At 43.3% G+C, this 25293-nt stretch overlaps 1 protein-coding gene across 1 annotated transcript in view; it reads right to left on the bottom strand.

The window, feature by feature from the left end:
* ADCY8 (adenylate cyclase 8) overlaps positions 1 to 25293 on the bottom strand; it is a 221859-nt gene that overhangs the window by 39146 nt on the left and 157420 nt on the right. Inside the window, exons 10-12 of the mRNA XM_045978186.1 lie at positions 13676 to 13877; positions 11500 to 11589; positions 882 to 1054 (exon numbers count right to left, since the gene is read on the bottom strand). Of these exons, the coding sequence (XP_045834142.1) occupies positions 882 to 1054; positions 11500 to 11589; positions 13676 to 13877 (465 nt within the window). The remainder of the gene's footprint in view (positions 1 to 881; positions 1055 to 11499; positions 11590 to 13675; positions 13878 to 25293) is intronic.

Below are 25293 nucleotides of genomic sequence, written 5' to 3'. Positions count from 1 at the left end.
AGGGATGGATCCAGGAGAGAAATCTCTCTCCCTTTCTGTGTCTGAGCCAGCTTTCCTCACTTCACTGCCCATCCAGAGACATTCCAACTGAGTGGTTCCTTTCTGTTTCTTTTTCTTTCTTTCTTTCTTCTTTTCTTAAAAGATTTTATTTATTTATTTGAGAGAGTAAAAGAGCACAAGCAGGGGGAGTCACAGGCAGAGGCAGAAGGAGAAGCAGGTTCCCTGCTGAGCAGGGAGCCCCATGTGGGACTCAATCCCAGGACCCCAGGATTATGGCCTGAGCTGAAGGCAGGTGCTTCACTAACTAAGCCACCCAGGTGTCCCTGAGTGGCTCTTTCCAATCTTCTCCTGACCGATGAGACCAAAAAATACCATGTCAGCTTATGGTTGTCTCCAGACCTCTTCTCCCTCTCTTTCACGGTGCTGGAGTTGTGCTGGCTCTTCTACCTTGTTTCCAGCTCTGCTGCAAGAAATCTGGGGTGAGACATTATTTTTTGTACTTTTCTGTATTTCACAAATAATCCAGGGCAAGGAGCATAGTAAGTGTTCAATGTTACTATTAATATTGTCACAGCCAAATTATAATCAGACCTCATGCATCTCAGAGCTGTTAAATTGGAAGGAATCATAAATTATTAGGTTTGGAGGAAGGAGACTGGAGCTACTCTTTAGTTACTACTTGGTCTTTGCAACTTAACTTTACAACTGAAAACAAGGGATTTTGCCTAGACTTGTAAGCCAGAGAGCTCCTGAGCTGAGAAACAGAAGTCAATATCCAATGGTCCCCAAGTTTTGGTGATGCCACCTCAATCATCTTCCCCAAGGCTCCATTTCCAACTAGGAGTTGAGCCCTTTTCGAGCATGTGATGGTGAGGACTTACTCTCCACTGTGGTTCAGGTTGTCGTAGCGCAGAAAGAGGCCCGCATAGATGGTCTCGGTCAGCAGAGCGTAGATGGCGATCATAATCAGCAGCACAGCCAGCTTCAGGACAGAGTTCAGGCGGAGGAAAACGGCACAGGTCACCATGGCAAGCACCCCGGTGAAGACGAAGTACTGGAAACAGAGAGAGGGGAGGTGGTCAGAATCCAACAGGAATTGGGAGGGCCAGTCCCCTCAGCACGGATGCCAGTGGGTCTCCTGACGCAGACAGCAGCTGAGCACCTCCATTTGGAGACCTCAGGCTGCCCTCAAGCTCAACAGGCCTCCAATAGAACTCATAGCTTCCGTACCACCTCCCGAGTCTCTGTTCCCTGGCCTTTGGGGACCATTTATGCCAGTCCTAAGACAAAGAACCCTTGGTCTCTTCTTTGCTGCCTTTCTCTTCCCCACACTCCACAGCCAGGCCACCCTAAGTCTGTAGCCTCCACTTCTTTCATGGAGCTCACACCCAGGCAGCCCTCCTCTCCCGAGCATTTTCTGTTCTGGTTCCCGAACAGTTTCCGGCAGCTCTGTCTGCTTGCAGCCCCCAACCCCCACTGAACACACACTGTCTTTCTCTCTCCAGAATTTCTAAAACACAGACCTTATCATGCCACTCCTCAGCTTGAAGGTCTTTCATGGCTCACCAGTCCCCTCAAACCCGAGTGGGAAGCTCCCAAGGCCAGCACAGATCAGATTTTCCTTCACTTTCTAAACCCAACATATGCTTCAGCCTCCCTATCTACCTGCGCCTCCCATGGCTGTTTCCCAACTCTCCTGGGCCTCCGAGCTCTGCATCTCGTGGTTCAGAGTCATCCATGTGACTAAGCCTCCATTCTCTGAAGAGCATCTTCTCCTCTGAGAAGCCTTAGTGCTCATTTCCAGGTGCCCTGGAAGCTGGCTTGTTCCTCCATAGCACCACCCACATCCAGAATAAGATCTATCTCCTTGTATAAGAAGCAGCTGTTCAAAAGGCCAGACTGGTGCCATTCAAGCTGGAATCCTGGTACAGGCCTCGCAGCTCAGTCTGCCCAGTCATAGTTCAGCCCTTTGTAGGATGGTGCCCAGCCTCTTACCCTGCCCACTGTAGCATTCTGAATGGCAGGTTTGGATTCTGACTCTCCAGTGAGAAAAAAGAACAAAAGTCACATTATTAAGGCCCACGTGGTTCTCTTGTAATTTTCAAAATAACTGGCCAAGATGGGAATCATATATTCCCACTTTACTGGTGAAGAGACTGAGGCTCACAGAGATCATGTGAATTGTTCCAATTCTCACAACTGGAAAATGGCACCTAGGACCCTTGGAAGCAATATATCCATGTACGTGTGACTGCAGTGGGCACATTGAACTTGGTAATCCCTAAAATCCACTCCAGCCCTCTTACGCATGGCTCTTTGTAGCAATTTGATGTCTCCTTTCTCCTATTACAGAAAGAGTTTCTGGATGGGCAGAGGAGACCATAAGAACTTCTAGACATCTCCAAGTGACTATGGAAGACACGTTTATTGAGTTCCTAAGTCAAACTGACTCATTAATGTACATTTTCAACAGCGATATCAACAAATGTGGATAGCACCCTGATGAGACCCCACTGAGCATGAACATGCCTTTATTGTGCATGTAGTAGACTTGGAAATGAATAAGGCAGTGTCCTTATCCCTAAAGACCCCTGTGTCTGGGACACCCTTCACTTTTGTCTTTCTTTCTTAGTAAATCCAATCGTGACCATGTCTGAAATGGATGATGAGCTTTCTTCAACTCTCCTTTAAGGTCTTCCCTTGGCAATATTTTCAGGTAACTCATCTTGATGCTCTGAAGCCATCATTTTAACAGATAGAGGAGAGTTGGGTAGACCTGAAGCATCTTGTTTCATTGTTACCTGCATCATAATGAAGGGTTGTACACGGTTTTGTCAATGCAAATTACGAATTGTGTATTAAATTAAAGCTGGCACCAGGTGGTGGGTAATAGGGAGGGCACGTGTTGCATGGAGCACTGGGTGTTGTGCAAAAACAATGAATACTGTTATGCTGAAAAAATAAATAAATTATATATTAAAAAAACTAAAAAAATAAATTAATTAAAGCTGTCAAAATGATTATGCCCTTGAGCAAAGGTTAATGAAGGCACAACAGTTAAGTTTAAGAAGTGTGATAAGGACTTACTGTGTGGCTGTTGCAATCAAGGCATGTTACTAGGCACTGGGAATTCCAAGGAATGGAATGGTCCAAATGGCCTGGACCACACCCGGTGGTCTAAGATGTAAAGCCAATATGGAGAGACCGACATCAATGTGCTGGACGTTCTCTGCCAGCAATATTAAACTTATGGTGATGCTGTAAACTACAGGGAATCAGCAGCATAAGGACCCTGGGTAGATAACACCAGGAGCTTTTCCTCTGTCTCTTTTCTAGCTTGAATGAATAATGGGAGTGAGACCAGGGAATGGAGAGGAACAGGAAGCAACTGAAGTATTATAACTTTGAAAAACCTCTCTTTCAGCTGCATCTGGACCCATAAATTGAATGTTTCCTACAACTTGGGAGGATGCTGGCCCAACATAATGATTAAATTTCCTTCAAACACCCAATAGTCTCTGTGTTCTTTTAAGTTAGCCAAGGACCTCAGAGCCCCATAGCTTCTAGAGTGCCCCCTGAATGGGTCCTGGGCATTAGGGTTTCACAGGTGTGGCAGGGCAGAGATAGGAGGCAAAGCCACGTTGCAAAAACTCTTGTATATGCTGCTGAGAAGTCTGCATTTTATTCCGCAAGGAGCCACAGGTGGGTTTCAGGTTTATAATGGATTCAACAGGTCAGTGGTCTAGGAATAAACTGTGGGGTAGATAAGTACAGGGGGGATTGTAAATTGTGGAGAAAAAGTGAAGGTTTAATGACAAGTTTGGGGACAAACCCAATCGATGGGGCAAGAAACATGTAACTTTACATGAAGGTTGGGGAGGGGAGGAGTCAGAACTGGTGGTAAGCATTCCAGCAGGGATCAATCTATTAACTAAGAGGAAAAACCAACTACAGAATGAGGATGAGAAAAGGAAATGCATTCAGCTTTAGGGCTTTCAAGCTTCAGGGATGGAGGATGATTCAGAAAGGACAACTGAGGGCTACCACAAGTGTGAGGCTGGGGCTCATAAGAGAGATGGGTCTGGAGACATGTTTGACATGGTTCAGCTGACCCCACAGTGTGGAGATTGTCCAGGAAGAACATGAAAAGTAATGACAGAAGATACAGAAACTAACGTGTAGAGTCTCCCATGTTTGAGGGGCTGTGGGAGAAAAGAAATAAGAACATTCATTAGGGATTGTTGAGGGTACGAGAGGACAATGAGGAGACAAGTGTGAAAAAATAGGTAGCCCCCCAAAATTAAAAATCTCTATAGACAAATATTTTTAGAAGAGCACTTCAAAGGCAATGTACAGAAAATATTCTCAAAATAACTTAATGCCAAAAAGCAGGATATAAAATTTTATATGCACTATAATCACAACAGTGCAAAGTATGGACACATAGGACATGGCTCTGGTGTGGATAATTTGCATCTGTAAAGTCCTTTAATCTGATACCAAATACCAAATGAGGCAGGGATAAATGTACTGTTCTGCAGGGAGTCCCTCTATTCCCGAGAAGTCTGCATCCCATATCATCATGGGGTTCTCTACTTCTTCCTAGGTTTTAAATGATGAAACATAGTCCCACCAGGATATGTATGAGAAATGGTAGGGACTGGTCAGTTTCTAGCAAATTTTAATAGAGAACACAGACATTTTAAGGGGATAAGAGACCTAATCATGATATGGCAGTTTTGACCAGGAAAATAAAAGATTGACTGCCCCAATGAGTGCCAGCACCTTGGTGCCCAAGTTAGGAAAAAAGAGGTGAGAGGTATTTCAGTAGTGAGGTTGATATGCGGTAGGAGAAGAGGGACAGGCACTGAGGAGGTGTAGGTGGCAGGCAGCCCAGGTCCTCACACTAGATGAACACCCGGTAACGTGAGGGGATCAATGGGAGTGGCAAAGCCTGTGCATCGGGGGTAAGTTGGTGGGAGGTGGAAGTAGTGATCATAACCAAACATTTGCTGGGCACGAATTCTGTGTAAGGTGCTTTATGAGTGACTTCATATGCTTCCACTTACTTAACTCTTAAAATGATCCAGGGATAGGTACTATTCTTATAGTCATTTTACAGAAGAGGGAAGCACATAGAACACATTTGTGCTTCTGAATAATCAAGATTTTCTTCTGTCAGATAATACACTGACTTGGGAAATGACAAATAAAGCAAAATCTTCTAAGTCTGTACTGAAAAAAAGTTGGACTCCCATGCCATGGCAAAGGGCTCAGAGGATCAACAGTTGAGGATTGTGTTTGCATGAAATAAGTATTTTGCCCCAATTCTACAATTGTTGAATGAGGACCTACTGGGGACCAAGAACGGTGCCAGGCTGGAAGGCACTGTCAGGACACTCTCACAAAGTATCATAAGTGACCTTGGCATTGGTGCACATTCTCCTCCTGGAAGAGGAGGAAGCAGAAGAATATCACACCATGGTAACATGAAGAAGGACTCGAGCTCAGCCCCACACAAGTCATGCATGCTGGGCTGTCAGCCCCCTTTAGGTTGCTGCCAAATCCCATGACATTGTAAACTCACAGAAGAAAAAGGAAAGACAACTGACAATTTTCAGAAGTCACAGTCCACCAAGGAAAGAATCCAAACTTTCTGATTCACACAGAACCTGGTTTTCTATGATAACTCTTGGTTCCATCAGCACAGTGGAGTGCATATGGACCAAAGACAGAGGCTTCTCTGCTTCATCCTGAGCCTCCCCTTTCCACACGGTCCAGGAGTGACAGTATCAGGACCCGGGGGTCACCACGGGTGCAGGTGAGAAGAATAACCTGACGTTCCTCGCTCTTTACTGGATTGTGTGAGGCAGAGGAGAAGGGCATTTTGTTTAGGCTGGATGCTCTGCTACAATCTGACTGTACATTGTCTTCTTCTAGATCCTCGTTTTGATGGCTGGCCTTTTTTCCACCCCCATACGGGGGGAAGAATGGTGAATGTTCTCTTGGTTATTATAGTTGTTAGCTTAGATCTGTCAAATCTGCATTTAAAGTCCGCAAGTAGATGTGGAAGTTTATATCTGGCTTGGGTTGAGGAGAGATAAACTATTCTAGATATTTCCTAGAAGCAACTACATTCACAGTTGATACTCTAACCTCATAATCCTTCCTGGAAAGACATACCTGCATTAATGATGTGTACAAATAATGACTATGCCAGGAAAGCTGTGAAGCAAAACATAATAAAAAAAACCCTACACAGTATCTATATTTTATGGAAAGGAATTATAACACAATATTTTCAAAAGTGGGATCGTGCTTAGCTTGGTGGTGCTTATTAGACGATTCAACACAGTCACTTGCAAGATTATGCCCTTGTCTTGGCTGTGCTTCTTTGATGACTGAGCTCAGATCTTTGTAAATCATCATCAGAGTCCATTTTTAAAAAACATCAAAGATGCAGTCTGTGTTTGATTCCTGAACAGTGATGTCCAGCCAGATCATGCATCTCAGCAACTTTCAAAAACTAAAATTAAATGTTCCTCCAGGGGATGGCAATTTGACATTGTGAAACATGTGTCTAGGAAGTATACGCTGTCAGTTAAGGATGACCAGCAGAGAGGAACACGGTGACACTGTGGGAATTAAGTGTGTGCTCTCCAAGGCCACTCCCTCAGCATGGGCAACAAGTACAGAGTCTTGATGGATCTGGCTCCCTTTGAATGATGCAATGCAAGGTGGTTACCATCTTGGAAACAATTGGTGAGGCCAGAAGAGCGAGATTCTGAAAGGGAAACAGGCTATGAAAATATGGCCTGTTCAAGTTTGTAGTCTGGACACATGGTCATGTAGATAATCTCATGTTTGGAGCAGAGGATCTTGTGCATTTAAGAAATTTGTAATGTTCCTATCTTCCTCAAATTCAGATCTCCACTTGGGCAGGCACTATTTTGCCCTAGTTGCCGAAGGCTTCAAGAAAGAAACTAACATTTAATGAAGGTTTTATTGATGTCATCTCTCTTTGTCATCCCAACAATCTTATGAGATAGGTATTATTAATAATCCCATTATAAGGGTGAGTGGGTGGCTCAGTTAAGCAACTGACTCTTAATCTCGACTTAGATCTTGATCTCAAGGTCATGAGTTCCAGCCCCGCATTAGGCTCCACAAAACAAAACAAAACAACAATAACAACAAATAATCCCAATATATAGCTGAAAAAACTAAGGCTCAGAGAATTTAAGCGACTTGTTCAAGGCTTCAAAGCAAGTAAATGCCAGAAGAGTCCTCGTGCACTCGAGGTCACCAAGCAACCTCTATCACCCACCTCCCCTGTTCTGTTAATGTCCTTAAAGACTTGAACCCTGAGGTTCAGCATGATGGAGTCTGTTGGTTTTTAGATCACCCTTTGCCTGCATGGCTTTTGGGCTCTTTATGGGGAAAGGCAATTCCAAAAACTGATTATCATTTGGAAAAAACCACATCAATATTCTTTATATATTTAGCCATAACATCTAATTGGTTCTGTGCAGAAACAAAATGAGCTCCTATAACAGCCCTCTGTTCAACTGGAAAAAATTCTGAATTTCCTGCAAAGCCATTTGATACTCCTTCTTCATTTGAATGTTTTGGTGGGGCTATTGCTGCGGGAACATGGGAAAACCTGATTTTATCCTGAATAGCAGCGGGGGATTTCTGACCACCCTCAATAAAATTTCCTCCCAAACCACTCAGGGTTCAGACTCCCACCCGAGGAATTCACCAGAGAAATGAAGGCACTAGTTTTTATCGTCACTTTTGAAGTTTAAAAAATATTCCTATTTCCTTGGTCACATATTCTCTTTCTTTTCATTGTTTTTCTTCTTCTTTCTGCCTCCTTCTTGCTTTTTCTCCACCTTGTCTTCCTCTTTCCATACCACCCACCTTTCTTCTCTCATCTTCATCATGAAAGCTAATATCTAATGAGCAAAGACACAGATAATGACACCCTATGGGAGATCAGCTTTCAGGGACACTTCAAAACATTAGCAAGCTCTAACTGCTCCTGCAAGTACGGTTGACTATTATTCAAATGTGCCAGCGCATTGATAGGGACTCGCAGCATAAAGGGCTCAGCTCGAAAATGAAGGTCTTCCTCCTGAGCCTGCTGAGAACCCGTTGCAAGTGTTTGAGATAATGACACTCGGTTTGTGCATGTGATCTGCGTTCATTTTTGCAAACCCATGTCTCTTCCCTCCCCTAGACGATTTCTCACATCGAAGTTGGAATGCGGCTTTCTTCACTGTCATTTACTATATCTTCATCCATTTTGAGTAATAGGCAAGCTCCAGTTCAAGACTAAATTATACTCAATACCATATATTAAAACAGCCTCTTATGCTTACAACACATCATCCATGTTTATATGACATGTTTATATCACAGGCTTTCGGACTGAGTCCTGTTTCTCATGGGGTGAGGTAGAAAGGTCAGGTACACAGATGAGGAAGCCAAAGCTCAGAGAGATGAAGGGATTTGGGGTCACATGTGTGTGAGTACTGGGAGGCATTGTATGTGAATTAAGTCTTTTACAAAGTCTGAATATCTAATTCCTTCTCATTTGGTGGACAAATCTCTAGGTAGGGAGGCACGTATATCAAGATGGCAACTGGTCTGTCAAATCAGGCTGTTGGTGGTAGATGGTGATGGAAAGAGTTCAGGTTCCCATCACTTTGGCCAGTGGGATTCCTGCAATCGGGGGGGATTGCCAAAAGTTGGCAAACTCTGTAAAGGGTCAGCTAGTAAATATTTTGGCTCGGTGGCCGCACACCATCTCTTGCAGCTACTCAACTCTGCCAAATGTTACTATCAAAGTAGCCACAGACAGGGAACCTGGGGGGTTCAGTCAGTTGAGCGGCCAATTCTTGATTTCGGCTCAGGTCATGATCTTGGGGTCCTGGGATCTTGGAGCCATTAGGCTCCATGCTCAGTGTGGAATCTACTTGAGGACGGTTTTTCCCTCTCTTTCTGCCCCTCCCCATTCTCGGGTGTGCTCTCTTCCTCTCTCTCTAATTAAAAAAATAAATCTTCACCCTCAAAAAGTAGCTATAGACAATTGGTACTAAGTGGGTGTGGCTAAGCTCCAATAAAACTTCACTTACAAAACAGGTGGCAGGTAGAATTTGGCTGGAGGCCACAGTTTGCTCACCCCTGAGCAAGATGATCCTTCGATTGTGGGAGGAAAGTATTGAAACTCTTATTTAATTTATCTCATTTTTAAACATTTCTATGTTTTGAATATGTTCTACAATGTACACAATACATTAGCACAGTGATAGAGGAATGTAACTTAGAGATAAATGTGTATCAGTGGTGCAGGCTCAAAACCTTCTTATAGGAAATCATAAATACATCATGGCTGACGTTTAATGAGAAGCTACTTTGTGCTAGATGCTACTCTGGACACTTTACATGGATTAATGCACTTAATCCTCATAACTACTCTTGAAGAAGGTACTACTTTCCTTCTTTTTTTATAGATAAGGAAACTGAGGCACAGAGATGACATTATGTGATCCAAAAGCCACTTTCTTAGGATGGGCTAACCCATGAACGCTGTGGTCCTGAGTTTGGGAGTTTAGATTTGGGGTCAAGAGTATGTGCTGTTCTAGAGTGATGTGGAAGTCCAGACGAACAGCTCATGACCACCAGCTCCACGTCAGATGATACGTTGGAGCTACACATCAGCAAACTCATCTAGGTATGCACCACGACAATATGATATTCCCTAACTCCACAAAAGCCATGTGAAGAAGATATTATTTTTCCTACTTTACAGATAAGGAAGTTCAGGTTCAGGGAGAAGAAGAGCTGACTCAAGATTCCATTGCTAGCAGGTGAAGGAGCTCAGCCGGGATTGAAATCCAGCTTTACCTAGGTCTCTATAGTTGATGGGTGGCCAGTTCACTGCCTCTTGGGACACTCCTCATGCCCTCCAATCTGAGACATTCTCAGGGAGCTGGTGTCCCACAGCGTCCACAAAGTCTGTGCTCTCTCAGTCCTTGGTGGGAGGAGGTCCCCCAACAAGAGCTAGTTCCATCTTGCCCTGGACTTCCTTAAGAAAAGCTTAGTTCCTCCCTAGGAATGGAGGACCAAGCCTGGATGCAGAAGCACAAGATCAAGAACAAGCCAGATAGGGTTTGAATTGCAGTTCCAAGTCTTGACCACTGAATTAAGAAGAAAAGGACAGAAAGAAAGAAGGAAGGAAAAAAGTGAGGAAGGATGGCAGGCAAGCAGAAGTGGTGTGGAGTGGCAATGAGCAAGTTACTCTCTGGGCCTCTGTTGCATTATCTAGGGAATGGAGATGACAACCATCTGGAGTATTGAATGAAGCCATGTGTACCAAATAGGCACTCTACACCTTACACAGGGCAGAAGGCTTTCTCTCCTTTCCAGAACATTTCTCATACTGATTCTGGAGCCTAGGTGAGACAACACAGAGCCTTTCCCTCACCCAGGTGGTGGAGGAGTCTTAGAGAACAAGAGTCTACCTGGGTCCCCAGGGTGTGAGGTTGGCTGGGGTCTGCTGGGACAACCCAGCTGTCCTCTCTCCTGACCCCGAATTTCTGTCCCTGAATGTAAAGTTTTGGGCTATAGCTAACACAGCCTAAGACTGTCCTTTGCCCAGTACCATAGGCTGACCCCAAGGCCCAGGGCAAACCTCTGGTTCTGTGGCCAAGGGAGGGTGAGACTTACATAATGATGGTGGGTATCCGCTGAGACACCTCCTGACCCTGTGGTGCTGTTTTTTGTTTTACATTTAGTTGTGTTTCTGCATTTGTGACTTTTTAGCTTTTTTCTTTCTATTTCTCCCACCACTTTCCTCTTTTCCTCCCTTCCCTTCTTTCTTCCTTCTCTCCCTCCCTCCCTCCCTTCCCTTCTTATCCTTCCTTCCTCCCCTCTTTCCTTCTCTCTTCTCCCTTCCTTCCCTTCCTTCTCCCCTACCTCCCTCCTTCCCCCTCTTCCTTCCTTTTTCCTTTCCATCTTTCCTTCTCCTCTCCCTCCCCCTTCCCTTCCTTCTTTCCTCCTTTCCCCCTACCTCTCTTCCTTCCTTCCCTCCTTCTTGAATGCAGCAAAAGCCATTTGAGCCATAACTTTGCCCTAGACTGGGAACAACAGCACATTCTGCTCTAGGATTTCGAGATGAGACGGGGAAATGAAAGGGGGAGGGGGAAGGGGAAGAGGAACATGGATAGAGGTACAGGTGAAGAAGGAAGAAAGGAAGAGGAAGAAGAAGGGAAAATCAGGAAAGGCTGGAGGTAAGGGCAGGAAAGAGAAAGGGGAGAGAGAGAAAGGCAGAGAAGGGGCAGGAGGAAGAGGAGGAGCAGGAGGAGGAGGAGACAGAAGAAGAAAGCAGGCCTCTGGAACGCTTTCTGAGACCCTTCAGGCAGTTGTGCTTGTGCAGAGCTGGCGGAGATACCTAGGCCCAAGTCTTGCCAAGGGGAGCTCGAGAATAAATACCTCTGGGTAGGAGCAGATATCTGTAAACACAGCTGAGGAATTGAAAGTCAGGTTCTTCAAGGGTATCGACTTGTCAAAATCACACCACAGCTGCGGATTAAAAAAAAAAAAGAAGAAGAAGAAGAAGAACAACAACAACAAAAAACAAAACAAAACAAAACACAGGAACAACAAAGTCAGTGTGAGTGCTGGGAACAAAGCAGTGTGCCTCCTCTGCTGAGCCTAGGCAGAAGCCTGGGCAGACCAGGCCCTACAAGGGGCTTCATTCCAGAATGGAAGGGCCAGCTGGGATCTCCTTTTCCATTTTAAAGAAGGTACTGGCTCAGAAAAAGCTTTTGCAAGCCAGCGCCGAAGCCAGGTTAAGACAGCTCTGCTTGCCCCGTCACATAGGGCCAGTGGAGAGTGCCTGTGGGGCTCTGAAGAGAGCCAGATGGCATGAGAAAAGGTCTGGGGTATGCTCGCATCCTGTCTCTCATCAACAGCTGGGAGGATTCCAGGGATCTGAGGGGGGCACGTTCTCCAGAAAGACTCTTAGCATGGGACAGGGGATGTGAGGGCATTCCCTCGGCCAGAAACTGCTGCAGATTTTGTGGTGCTCAGGAAAGAGTAGCTACCATTGGCTGAATGCCTCCTCTGTGCCAGACACTTTGGACAAAAAAGCCTCACAACCACCTTGTGATGTAGCTACTATTTTTATCCCCATTTTACAATGAAAATATATGAAACTCTGAGAAGTAAAGTAACTTGTCTAGGGTCACCTAGCTGGTAAGCGGTACAGCTGAGATTTGATGGCAGGTCTATCTGACTCCAAAGCCTCTGAACTTCCTGCCGCACCACCATGGCATGGATGGTCCAGACGTAACCTTGACCTCGAGTCACTGAATGTATTTCCAAATCCTGCACCCCAGAAATACCCAATTCGTCAAGACTTGAGATCCTGGGTACGCCTCCATAGGCCATGATAAATGTTCCTAAATACTTCCATTTCAATTGCAATAATCTATAAAATATTCATTAGATGGCGACTTAGGTTAGGATTATCCTTTTTCTTTATCCCATAGAATCCTTTCCTACAAGGCCAACCACAGAGTTTGGGCAACATAGCTCTAAGTAATTACTGGGCCATTCTGGACAACAAATTTCAGGCAGTATATGCCTCTGACTCACAGGCTGACAACTGACAAGCTGACAAGTTTGAGTCCCTGAACACGTGGAGGCCCTCCCTCAGGCCCCAAGGGCACACTGATGGGTTCAACCACAAGACGGATGCCTCCACTAGCCTCTCTCAACATGCCAAGTTCAAAACCTGGAAGGAGACAGATCACTCTTATAATCTAGAGTAACTAAGCCATGGACAACACAGACTGTTTGTATGTACACAGAAAATGCTGTCGCTATCATGTTACCATTTTAGAGAGAAAATGAAATAATTAAAACATGGATCACCAAATTAAAAACAATGATAAATATGGCAGCTGGAGAGTCAGCTGAGTTCAATGTGTTACATCCAGTGTGAACTCTTAGAAAGTCACAGGCAAGACCTCAAGCTTCCTGAAGCACATTTCCCTTACCCATTGCATGGGAACGGTAATACCTACCTGTAGCACATAGTAGGTGCTCAAGAAATGATGGTTCTTTTATTTCCAACCCCCTACCCCCACTTTCAGAGATAAAATTTAGCGTTTGAGGATGAGCATGAGTCGTGGAGTCAGACAGACCTTATTAGCAAGTTATTTCATGTCTCTGAGCCTCAGTTTCCTTAGCCATAAAGTGGGGATAAGGAGACTTACCTCACGGGGTTTATGTGAGGATTTAATAAGAAAAACACGTACAGCTTCTCCTTCAGTGCATGGCACATAGCAGGTAGGTACTTAAAGGGAACTCTGATTCACGATTATAATTGGTTAGCCAGTGACAATACAGAAACTTTAGGATGTTTATGCTCCCTTGGAGCAGATAATTTCCCCCACTGGGAAGAGACAATTTGTCACCAGTAAAATACACAGCTCTGACAGTAGCTGCATTTCTGTTCTCTGTCCCTAAGCTTGGGGCTGCACCAGGCACTTGAAGGTAAGTGGTACCAACAAAGGCAATGCAAGAAGCTACAGACTCCATAAACCCTTCATTCTTGCCTGCACATGAGAAGTCAGAGGGTTGGTGGGTTTGGAATGCTTACGATATTCAAGATGGCACCCAGGAAGTTGATCAAGATGGATGCAAAGATGATGACGTTCCGGGCCAAATAGGTCTCATTAATCCAACAGCAAGTTTTCCGGAGGACGAGGGGCAAACACTTATAATCCTCTGCCGTGGTGATGAGGACGAGAGCCGAGTGCAGCATAATCAGGATGGAAAACTGGATGGCCATTGGCATCACCCTGCAGGGAAACCCAGAATGTTGGGTCACATGGCATCATTCATGACTGCCCTTCCCCACCCCTGGAACCCAATAATTCTCTAAAGCTCTGTTTGTTCAAGAAAAATCAGCAGGAGATCTTTTCTTAATTATATCCGTCCCTAGAATATTCTATCAAGAAACTTTGAAATGACCATCAAATTTGGCTTTATTTATTGTTCCTGTCCACCCTGCCCCCCCCCCTTTTTTTTGCTTCCTATATCATTATCTTTCTCATTAGGCAACTGCTGCAAAGGCAACATACCACTGGAATTTTATCTCTATATCCCACTGTGGGAGGGACCCATATGCTCTTTCTCTTTTGAGGGGGCTTTTATGAAACACTTTACCTCTTGGTCTACTCTGATGCCAAGATCTGAATTTGGCACCTGTTTCAAGTTGCTCAGTTTGGTTAGTAATCCAAGATTTGCGGGGAATATACCATGTGTCCCCTTGAGATGGGTAAGGGTGCAATTTGAGTTGTAGGTAAGGGGAACTCATCCTTGCCCAAGGCTTCAACATCGCTCCCAAGTACACATCTTGAGCTTCAAGGTCTCACCAAAGCTCTGTCCCATGGTAGCCCCTGTCTACAGACATTTCTGTTGGGTGTCAGGTTGTTTCCAGCAACTTGGTGATCTCAAAGCCCATCTCTGGAGGTATCTTTGACTGCTTCCTCTCCTTACCAACCAACCTCTCAGCAGGCATATTTCTTCTCCTTGGGAATTCATCCCTCATTCTCTGTTCTCTGTCCAGCCATTTGTGTCTCACTTCTCTACCTTTCTTTCGCCAGCCAACTGTTGCACATTGAAGGGTACCTGTGGCTCCTCCATCTCTATAGTGAAGTCCATCCATTTGTCTTTAGCATCTTCCAGCTGTCGATGCTCAATCAACATACACTTAGTGAATGAAGTTAGGCCCAACTTCTAACAATGCCTTACTATCATTCTGCCTGGATTTCCCCATGTTTATTATTAATAACATTAGTGTCAGTAATACACAGAGCTCTGACTATGTGCTAGACCCAATGCTAAGCACTTTATATAATAGCTGATTTCTATTCCTTGGTACAGACTTATGAAGTCTCTTGATCTCTCTTTTTTCAGGTGAAGATTTAAGGTTCAGAGAAAAGCAACTTCCTAGAGGTCACTGAGTTGGTTAATGTTAGAGCTAGGATTTAAAGTCCACTGTGCCATTGATGAGTGACAGACCTCCCATTTGTGCTCTCATGTCATCTTTTTTGGGATTCTGTGGTGTCATTTACTTATTCATTCAATAATCTTCTTCCCAGATACAGTGGTAGGCACCAGGACACATCTTCCCCATCCTCTAGGAGATCATAATCTAGAGGAGAATATGGACATATACACGATGAACTATTGGAGAATATGCTATGATCTATAAAGGGGTTTGAGCAACCATCAGTTAGAAAACAGGAAAAGGAATCAAGGGAGGCTTCACAAAAGGGGTAACATTTGGGTCATGACTTGGAGGTTAAAGAGAGGGTTTTAGGGAAGGAAAAGCAAGGAGCAGGAGAGTAAGAGTGATCCGCATGTTTAGAACTTCCACTAACCCAGGCAGCGAGGCTGTGGGGCTGGAGAGTGCTGGGCTCTCATACATGCTATGTAGAATGTTCCACATGGAGGGATACACAGATATACCAAATGCTTTATCAGGAAGAACATAGTCATATCTGTGTATCTGAAGGACAACCGTGGTAGGAGGTGAAGGATGGAGTGAAGAAAAGAGAAAGAATTTGGCAGAGGTTTAGATAGTTGGGGCCCAAGTTACCAAGGGAAGGACATTAGGTAGCAGCATGGATAACTGGGAAAGACACAGTGTTAATCTCAGTAAGTGTTTTCTGTATGTGTGTGGAGGTGTGGGGCAGAGTGACGTCATTAAGGGTGACACTCATGTTTTTACCATCTGAACTGGTAAATGCAGGAAGAGAAGCTGGACCATAGAGTATAATGATGATGAATTTGATTTGGGACCAGTTAAATTTCTGGTGCTTGTGGATTATCCATCTAGAGACATGCAGAGAGCTAGGCAGTTGGAGGGATGGTTGTGGAACTCTGGGTCTGGAGTGAACAGGTGCCGGTTGAAGATCTAAGAAAGGAGGAGCTTGTCCAAGGAGGATAAGAAGTAAGGGCACCACAGATGAAACTACAGAAGTTGATGGGCTGGAAGGAGAGAAAGCAGCAAAAAGAATTTAGGAAATGTAGTCAAATGAGCAGGAGAGAAGGAGTGCATGGCATCAGGACAGCCAGGAGGTAAGACATTTGCAAGGGTGGGGCTGGGTAACTAAGACTGGCAAATCCCTTTGCATGCTCACGCATCACAAAGGCTGGAAATTCACTCTCCCCACAGCTCCAGCTTTTATTGTTGAAGGTTTTATATTTCCTTTTTTTAAAAATACTTGCATGGTTTTGGTTTTATATATCACCTTGACAGGAAGTCTCTACAGGAGTTCTAGATAAGAACAGAAGGTTTGTGCAGCAGTGGGTTCCCAGGGGGTTCTGGGCAGATAGGAAACTTCCCCCCAAACAGGCTGGAAAAACATTCCTGGAACAGCACACCATTATTCTGGGGCACCCAAGGGAGGCAAATGAAGGAGGATCGCTTTTGTCAGACAGTCCCTGGAGAAAAGGGGCCAATTTCAAGGCTTATGCCTCTCAATACTGTGAGGCAGCCCCCAGGAATACGAATGCTTTGTTTCAAAGTGTGAGGCAGAAGCAAAGCTGGCAAAGGGGTTGTTGAGAGCCACTCAGCAGGAGCCTCAGACTCTTCTGTGGCCCCCCACTGACAGCCACATAGTCTGCGGACCTCCATGGACCTCCATGGTGATGTGCAGGGCCATGGGGGCTGCTCTGGGCTCCCTCTCTAGCCGCTCTGCCCTCCACCGGCAACACTCAGGCATGTGCTCTGTGCTTCTCCTTCTGTGCTCTCTCCTGGGGGAATGTCTCATTCATCCTTCAAGGCTGTTTTTCCCTGGGTTCTGCTATGACACCTGCTATAGAGCTGAGCACACAGATGGTGCTCAATAAATGCTCAGTGACTTACACTTTTTGTGGGGAGAGAAGATGTTCCTCCTCCCCTCACCAGCCTTCTTAGGGAAAGAGATTCTCATTGGCCCTCCAGCCCCTCCTGCCTCCAGGAGGAGTCTGCCACCTATCTGGAATGTTCAGGGGACCTGGTTCTTCCTGGAAGGCAGGGCCAGTGTTAAAGCTCAATGTTTATGTGAAGTTCAGCTGCTGGCCCGTCTGTCCTTGTACATCCGCTAAGATGGTTGGGAAGCCAGAGCCAGGACCTTCTCTGTAAGAAGAAGACTGGCCATCTCCTCCTGAGCAATGAAGCTCAGGTATCCCAGTACCAACAGGCAACTGCCCAGGTTTTCTTCATTCCTTTGGCGCTGGGGTGAGGGTCTTTCTCAGTATTGCAGCAGTGAGACCCACACTGGCGTGGGAAGGCGGAGTAGGAGACACAAGCAGAGATCCAGGAGATTCAGAATGGACACGATGTGGTCTCTTGACTTCAACCACATTCTGTATACCAGTATGTACCATACGTTTGGCACAGGCAAAGCAAACATTTGCTTGGCAATGTACCAAACTGACCCTTTGTTGCCCATTTTAGCTATTGCACTTCTGGGTCGACTTCTAGTGGGGTGTTTTGGTATGCTGGAGGGCTGTGTGTGGGACTAGCACCCAGAACTCACCTTTGCTCCTAACACCATTTTAAGTGATGAGCACCTCTTTCTAGGTTTACTGAAACAAAGGAAAGGGAGGAGCTATGGGCTAAGGGCTTGTGTTTCTTCAAATTTGGATACTGAATTGTAATGCACAATGTGGTCGTATTTGGAGGTGGGGCATTGGGGAAGCAATGAGGTCAGGATGGTGGAGCCCTCATGAATGAGGCCAGTGCGCTCATAAGAGAGGTCCCCCCCCACCCCAAGAGCTCCCTGGCCCTGTCTTCCATATGAGAACACACGTAAAAGCTAGGCAGAGAGGGTTCTCACTAGACATTGAATGTGCCAGTGCCTTGATGTTGGACTTCCAGCCTCGAGAACTGTGAGAACTGTGTGAGCTGTTTATAAGCCTGCAGTCTGTAGTATTTTGTAACAGCAGCCTGAAAGAGCTAAGGCAGGAGGTGAAAGGCGGGCATGTGGGTCACTGAGTGGCAAGAGCAAACAAAACCCTAGGTGTGTGAACCCATAGCTCCAAAACCTCACCAGTGGTACAACCTTGGGCAAGGTAACTGACTCTTCTGAGTATCATATTTTTAATCTGCAAAACCAGAATCGTTAAGCCCACCTTTTATGAAGGCTCTGAGGTTAAAATAATAAGGCAGTATGCTTAGCACATAAGATGAACTCAAAGAAACATTAGTTCTCTATTCACAGTGGAATCCAGAAAACCAAACGCATTTCCAAAATTGATGGGAAGAGTATTAATTACAAGATGCAAGGTGCTGGCGCTGCCTATAAAATTCCTCTAAGAATCTCTGCAGCAGCTCCTCCGCACTCATCTCCTTCTGCACACATAAACATTGTAGCAACCAATTATAGTTTTTTAATCTAATTATAGAGCTACTCAGGCATCCAGGGATTCTGAATTTGCTTTGCATTGTTGGTGTCCATAAGAGGCAAGGAAACCTCTCATTTCTGAAATTGAGTCTGAAAGAAATGACAAGGGATTTGCAAACAGCTCTCTCCAAATCATTTCTAGACATTAAGTTCTAATTGCTCTCCATAACCCGTCTTTAAAACAGAGTCTGGGTTGGTATCACACACAACTGGGTGTTTGCTGGGGAGGCAGGGATCAATGGGGATGAGTGAACAGCTTCTAGCAGCTTGGGGTGCAGTAGGAAACAGAAAGTCGGGTCATACCCAAAGATGACATTTATACCACCTTTCAGAATCTGCAAAGAGCCTGAGTCCAATAGTACATCTGAGCCCCATGGCAACACTGAGAGGTAGGTATTCTTAGCCACTTCAACAGATGAAAATACTAGGGCTCAGGAAAGGGAACCAGAATTTATCAAAATGGACATGGTTCTTTTAATTCTTACAACAACCTTGGGGAATGGGCATTGTTATTCCCATTTTAAAGATGAGAAAATCAAGGCTATAGAGAGGTCAAGTATGTACATGCAACTAGTGAGATACATAGAAAGGAATAAGACCCAGGACCTCTTTCTTCCTTTTTTTCCTAGCCTCCCTCTCTTGCTTGCATATTTTCTCTTTCCTCTTCTTTCCTTCCTTCTTCCGCACCTTCCTCTCTGTCCTCCATCCCCTCATCACCATGCTTGCAGACTGAGCTACACCGTTCTATAATCACAAAAGATATTTTCTGTTCTTTCCTCAGTTTACCCCTCTGGGAGAGGAACATCTGTGTGCACGAGGAAATTAGAGCAAAGAGCAGAGCAAGCACTTTCCGTGCCAGGGTCCATTACACTTTGCTTTGGGGGCTGGGAGTCAGCTGTGGTCATATGAGCAGAGCCTGCCTCGTCTGCTAAAAATTCCGTGACGGAAGAAATGCCAGTGAAAGGCACCTGCCATCTGTTTAGTTGCAAAGAATCAATCAGACACAAAATGAGTTGGAGAGGAAACAAGCACACACTTATGCGGTATCTGGGGCAAAGTGGCACCTCAGTCCCCACAACATGTGGCCTGTCTGGTCAGAGATCAGCTTGGGATGTTTTCTTCACTGCCAGTATTTTCCTCTTCAATTGTGCAAGTGAGCTTGGGATTCTGGCTGGTATTTCAGCCCAGCAGCTGCTGCCGGAGGAGCCGGGTCTCTTCCCCTGAAGCCAGGAATCAAGCAGCAGGGCTGGCTCACCTTCCCTGGTCAAGACCTTTGGGAGGGGAGTCTGCCCAGGCTGTGAGGAGTGCCACACTCCCTTTCTCTTTGGCACAGTGACCTTTTCTATCCCAGGGCTAGTCTAGACCCTCAGCTCGGCCTGGGCTTCTCTCTGTTTTCCTATTCCCCATAACCCAGTCCGTCTCCACCTTAACTATCTAGCAAATTCTTCCTCTCTGGTCCAACACCCCACCACCTCCACGGCCACCACCACTATCTTGTCCCTACCACTTCTCACCCCAGAGTTTTGCACCTGCCTTCTACTGGTCTTCCCGACTATAGGCCCTTCCATCTTTCCATTTTCTATGTTAGTGTGATCCTTTAAACACAAAATCGACCCCATCACTGCTTTGATGAAAAGTTTCGATAATGTCTTCACTACCAACCAGTCACAATTCCTCAGCAAGGCTTACAAAATGCTCGTCTCCAGACACTCACTTTCCAGTCTCCCCGCCACCTCCATCTTAGTCCTCTCCCATGACCTGGCAAGTCCTTCAGGAGGGGGTTAAGATGTCACTGTCACCTCCTCTGGGAAGACTGCCTTGATCTGTTTTCCTCACCTTACTCTACACACCCTCTTCCACCATGGACTTGCCTGATCTTCAGAGTCTTTGGACCATATTCTAGCTGTTCCGCTAACTGCCTTTCCCCCGGTTAGACTGTGAGCTTTATGATGTTAGGAATCAGGAGTGTGTACCTCCAGTGTCCAGCACGGTGTCCAGCACAAAGAGCCACATAAAGGACATCTGTTGGGAATCCAGGAGTCAGGAGGGAACATGCAGCAGATGGGGCCCTTCTTGGCCCCCAACTCTCCACTGGCAGGAGTCAAGAGGGAATCCAGGAAGTTTGGGTGAATCTGACAAGACTCTGCCATCACTCACAGCTCAACACCCTGAGACCATCCCTGAGAACGGAGGGCCCAAATAGTTCTTGGGGAGTCAGGATACCCAGCCTCTTATGGCACTCCCTGGTACCTTTCCTGATTCATTCATTCACTGCAATAGCAAATACAGATCTGCGTGCATGGTGTATACGTTATCTATATGCAGAGCATACGTGTATCTACATATGTATCTCTATAAGGCATACAAGTAGCTACGTAGATGGCATCCACATCTAGACATTTGCATATATTTTGATTATTTCTTTGACTCCTACCACTAGATTATAAGATCCAGGAGGGCACCTTTTTTTTTTTTTTGTCTTTTTTGTTCACTGATAGATTCCCAGCATCTAACACAGGTCTGATTCATAATAGGCATTCAATTTAGCAGAGGTACACAGTCTTTCCTCCTCTCTCTCACTGAAGACTTTAAATTGTAAAATGAATCGTAAGCACAGGAAACCACACCAAAGTATAGCTTAATTAGCTATTATAACATGCCTGTCTTTGTAATGACCACTGAGTTCACAAAACAGAACTTTGTGGGGCACTCTGAAAGCCCATCCCCAGGTTCCATTACAACCCTCTCTCCTACTCCCAATCATTCATTTCCCTTTCCTTTATAGTTTTATCATCTATATTTAGACACTAATTTAGTTGTGCCCATTTTTTATATTAATTTTTTTTATCTTTTTACTCTTTGAAAAAATCTGCAGGTTCTCTCTTTATCCCTTTATTTTCTTCACAATGTCTTTATGGAAGAATATGTGCCCTTGACCTATAGCATTTCCCCCTGCCTGGATTTTACTTTTTCAGACTCATTCAACATTCTTTATCCTCCATGATTTCTATAGATTGGAAGCTGGATTCAAAGGGATGAGCAGACTTAGGTTTAATCCTTTTGGTAAGACTATAGACATGTTCTGTTCTCCCATCAGGAGACATGGCTGTCTCTCCTTTTGTGTTAATAATGTCCTCTGATGCTCAATTCCTAGATCCATTAATTCATTGGGATGTTGGAAAATGACAATATTTTAATTATATAGCTTCTTTAAAAACTATTAGTATGAATAATTTTATGATGTTTCATTCACTTACTATTTGGTGAGTTTGTGGTACACTTCATGCAGGAAGGATAGAAAACATCTTCCTTCCTTTTTCCTTTTTTTACTTGTTTCCAAGATAACCTATCAATTCTCTATCATCTATTCAACTTCTAAAAATGTCATTATAAACTCATAAAGTTAAAAATATTTTCTGGGTTTTCATTGAATGTTTTAACAATTACCCATACTGAAGCTCAAGTTATTCCGTCTTGGGACTATGGGAACTTCTTCAATGTGGCTTCTGAGTCCTTTAGACATGGCGAACAAACGTGATAGCTTCCTTATTTTCTAGTAGGACAAGATGTTCCAGGCTTGTCTTGCATATTTCCTGCCCCAGCCATGGAATCATACATATCTCCAAAAATTTTTTTAAATAAAAACTGGAATATTATTTCAACAGCACAGTCTAGCCCTTCATTAGGCTCATAGATACTGGGTTGGACATTCTTGATAGGATTTTCCATATTCATATCACCAGTTCCGAATACAACTTTCAATTTTAGTTTTCATATCTCCTTAGGCTCTACTCACTGTGATGGATTTCTTAGACTTCCTTTGCTTTGAATGACCTTGACAGTTGTGAGGAGTATTGACCAGGTATATTGTAGAATGTTTTTCAGCTGGAATTTGTCTTTTGCTTTCTCTATGATTAAGTTATGGGTTTTTGAGAGGAAGACCACAGAGGTTACATGCCATTCTCATTCAACATGACTTATCACTGTTGATGTTAGTCTTCATCAGCTGACTGGGAGCATTTGTCATGTTTCTTCAGGCTTTCTCTCCATCCATACTATCCTCTTCAGAAGGAAGTTCTGTTTAGCATAGCCACACGACCCCACAGGAATGGGGAGTTAAATTCTACCATTGAGGACAGAGTATCTACATATATTATTTGGGATTTTTCTGAGTAGGATATTTCCCTACTCTTAATTAATTTATTCATTCAATCATTTATTTCTATCAGTATCCACCCACGATATTTATTTTATATTTTGTGTTATAGCCCAATTCTATTTGATTTGTCTTCTTATTCAAGTTGTTCCATCTCTGGGTTCTGGGAGCTCTTTCAGTATACACCTGTGTCCCTTTGACATTCTTCCATCATTGTGTGTGTGTGTGTGTGTGTGTGTGTGTGTGTGTGTGTGTGTCTGTGTATTTTAATACTTTCCTATTTTCTGGCCCTCATTGTTAATAGGTATGTGGTGGTGTAGTTCATTGTTTAATTTGCATTTCTCTAGTGGAAAATGGTATTGAGCATCTTCTCATATGCTCTTTTGATATTTGTGTATCTACTTTGGAGAAGTGTCTGTTCAGATCTTTTGCCTATTTTTAATATTGGTTGTTTGTTTTGTTATTGTTGAGTTTTAAGAGTTCTCTGTGTATCTTGGATACAAGTTCATTATCAGATATGTGAGTTAAAAATGTTTTCTTCTAATCTGTGACTTGAGTTTTTATTCTCTTAACAGTGTTTTTCACACAGCAGAAATTTAAATTTTAATTAAGTCCAACTTGTCAGTTTTTTCTTTCATGGATCATGATTTTGGCATTATATCTAAAAACTCACAACCAAATGCAAGATCATAGATTTCTCCTATGTTCTCTTCTAGAAATTTTATAATTTTGCATTTAGGTATGTGAACTATTTCCACTGATTTTTGTGAAAGGTATAAGATTTGTGTATAGGAATTTTTGGTTTTCATATGGACATCTAATTTTTCTAGTACCATTTGTTGAAAAAAATATGTTTTCTCCATTGAATTGACTCTGTACCTTGTCACAACCCAGTTCATTATTATGTATATTAGTGAGTCTATTTCTGTGCTCACTCTTCTATGTCCTTTCTTCAATATCACACGCTCTTGATTAATATAGCTTTATTAATATAGCTTTATATTATCTTAAAATTAAGTAATGTGAATACTCTATTTTTTTTTTTTTGGTATTTTATTGGTTGTGCTATAGCCTTTGTGTTCTCATAGAAACTTTAGGATTAGTTTGTTGATATCTACAAACTAGTTTGCTGGGATTTTGAATGATACTGAATTGAATCTATAGATGAAGCTGGGAAGAACTGACATCTTAGTAATATCAAGTCTTTCAATCCATGAACAAAGAATTTATTTACATCTTTTTTTGTCTTATTCCATTGATTTTTTAGTTTTATGTATATAGATCCTGTACATATGTTGTTAGATCTATACATAAGTATTTAATTTTTGGTGATTTAAAAATAGTTAACTTTAAATGCTAATTTTTAATTAGTTATATATGAGAAAGCAATTTACTTTTTTTCACTTTTCTAAAAGATTTTATTTATTTGAGATAGAGAGAAAGAGAGAGGGAGCACAGGCAGGGGGAGGGAGAGGGAAAAGCAGACTGCAGGCTCAGTTCAGAGTCCAATGCAAGGCTCAATCCCAAGACCTTGAGATCCTGATCTGAGCAGAAATCGAGTTGGATGCTTAACCAACTGAGCTACTCAGGTGCCCCTGTTGAAGCACCTATGATATTTCAGACAAATATTTTTTTAAAAAAATGAATGCTCAAAAAAATTGTAGTTATTGCTTCCACATATATTTATAAGCAGAGGGAAATGAAATATGAATATGTTAAGAGTGCTAGTTCACATAAATACTAAAAATTTACTCCATACTTTTCTTGTTAACTTCTCTGTAATGGGCATTATTAATTTTCTTTCTTTCTTTCTTTTTTTCTTTCTTTCTTTCTTTTTTTTTTGGTATCAACATGGGTGGATTGGAGGAGATTATGCTGAGTGAAATAAGTCAAGTAGGGAGAGTCAATTATCATACGGTTTCATTTACTTGTGGAGCATAAGGAAGAATGTGGAGGACATTGGGGAAAGCAATTGACTTTTGTACATTGACTTTGTATACTGTGAGCTTGCTACACTTGCTCATTAGTTTTAGGAGTTTTTTGGATTTTCTACATAGACAGTCATGTCATTTGTAGATACACCTAGTTTTATTTCTTCCTTCCCATATGTATTATTTTTTTCCCTTTTTGATGTCTTATTTTACTAGCAAGGATGTGTAACACGATGTTCAGCAGTTGTAGTGAGATAGTACATTCTTGTCTTGTTTCTGATATTCAGGGGAAATTTTCTTGTCTATCCGCCACTAAGGATGATGCTAGCAATGGGTTCTTTGTAGATTGTGTATATCAAATTAAGGAAATTCCCTTCTATTCCTGGTTTTCTGAGAGTTTATACTTTAAATGGGCATTGGATTTTGTCAAATACTTTTTCTGTGTCAATTGATGTGATTATATGGTTTTTCTTCTTTAACTTGTTGATGGGGGATTACCCTTTTTGATTTTCAATTGTTGAATAAGTCTTAACTATCTGGAATATATTCTATTTGGTCATGGTGTGTAATTATTTTCATACATTATTGGATTTGATTTGCTAAGATTTTGTTGAGAATTTTTGTGTCTCTGTTTATGAAAGATATTGGGCTGTAGTTTTCCTTTAAGTAGCTTTTCTTTAAGTAGTAGTTTTCTTTTCCTTAAAGGCTGATTTATTCAGTCTTTACTGAA

The sequence above is a fragment of the Meles meles genome, chromosome 1, assembly GCF_922984935.1.
Source record: "Meles meles chromosome 1, mMelMel3.1 paternal haplotype, whole genome shotgun sequence".
Classification (NCBI taxonomy): Eukaryota; Metazoa; Chordata; class Mammalia; order Carnivora; family Mustelidae; genus Meles; species Meles meles.
This window is presented reverse-complemented; position numbering and strand designations above follow the sequence as displayed.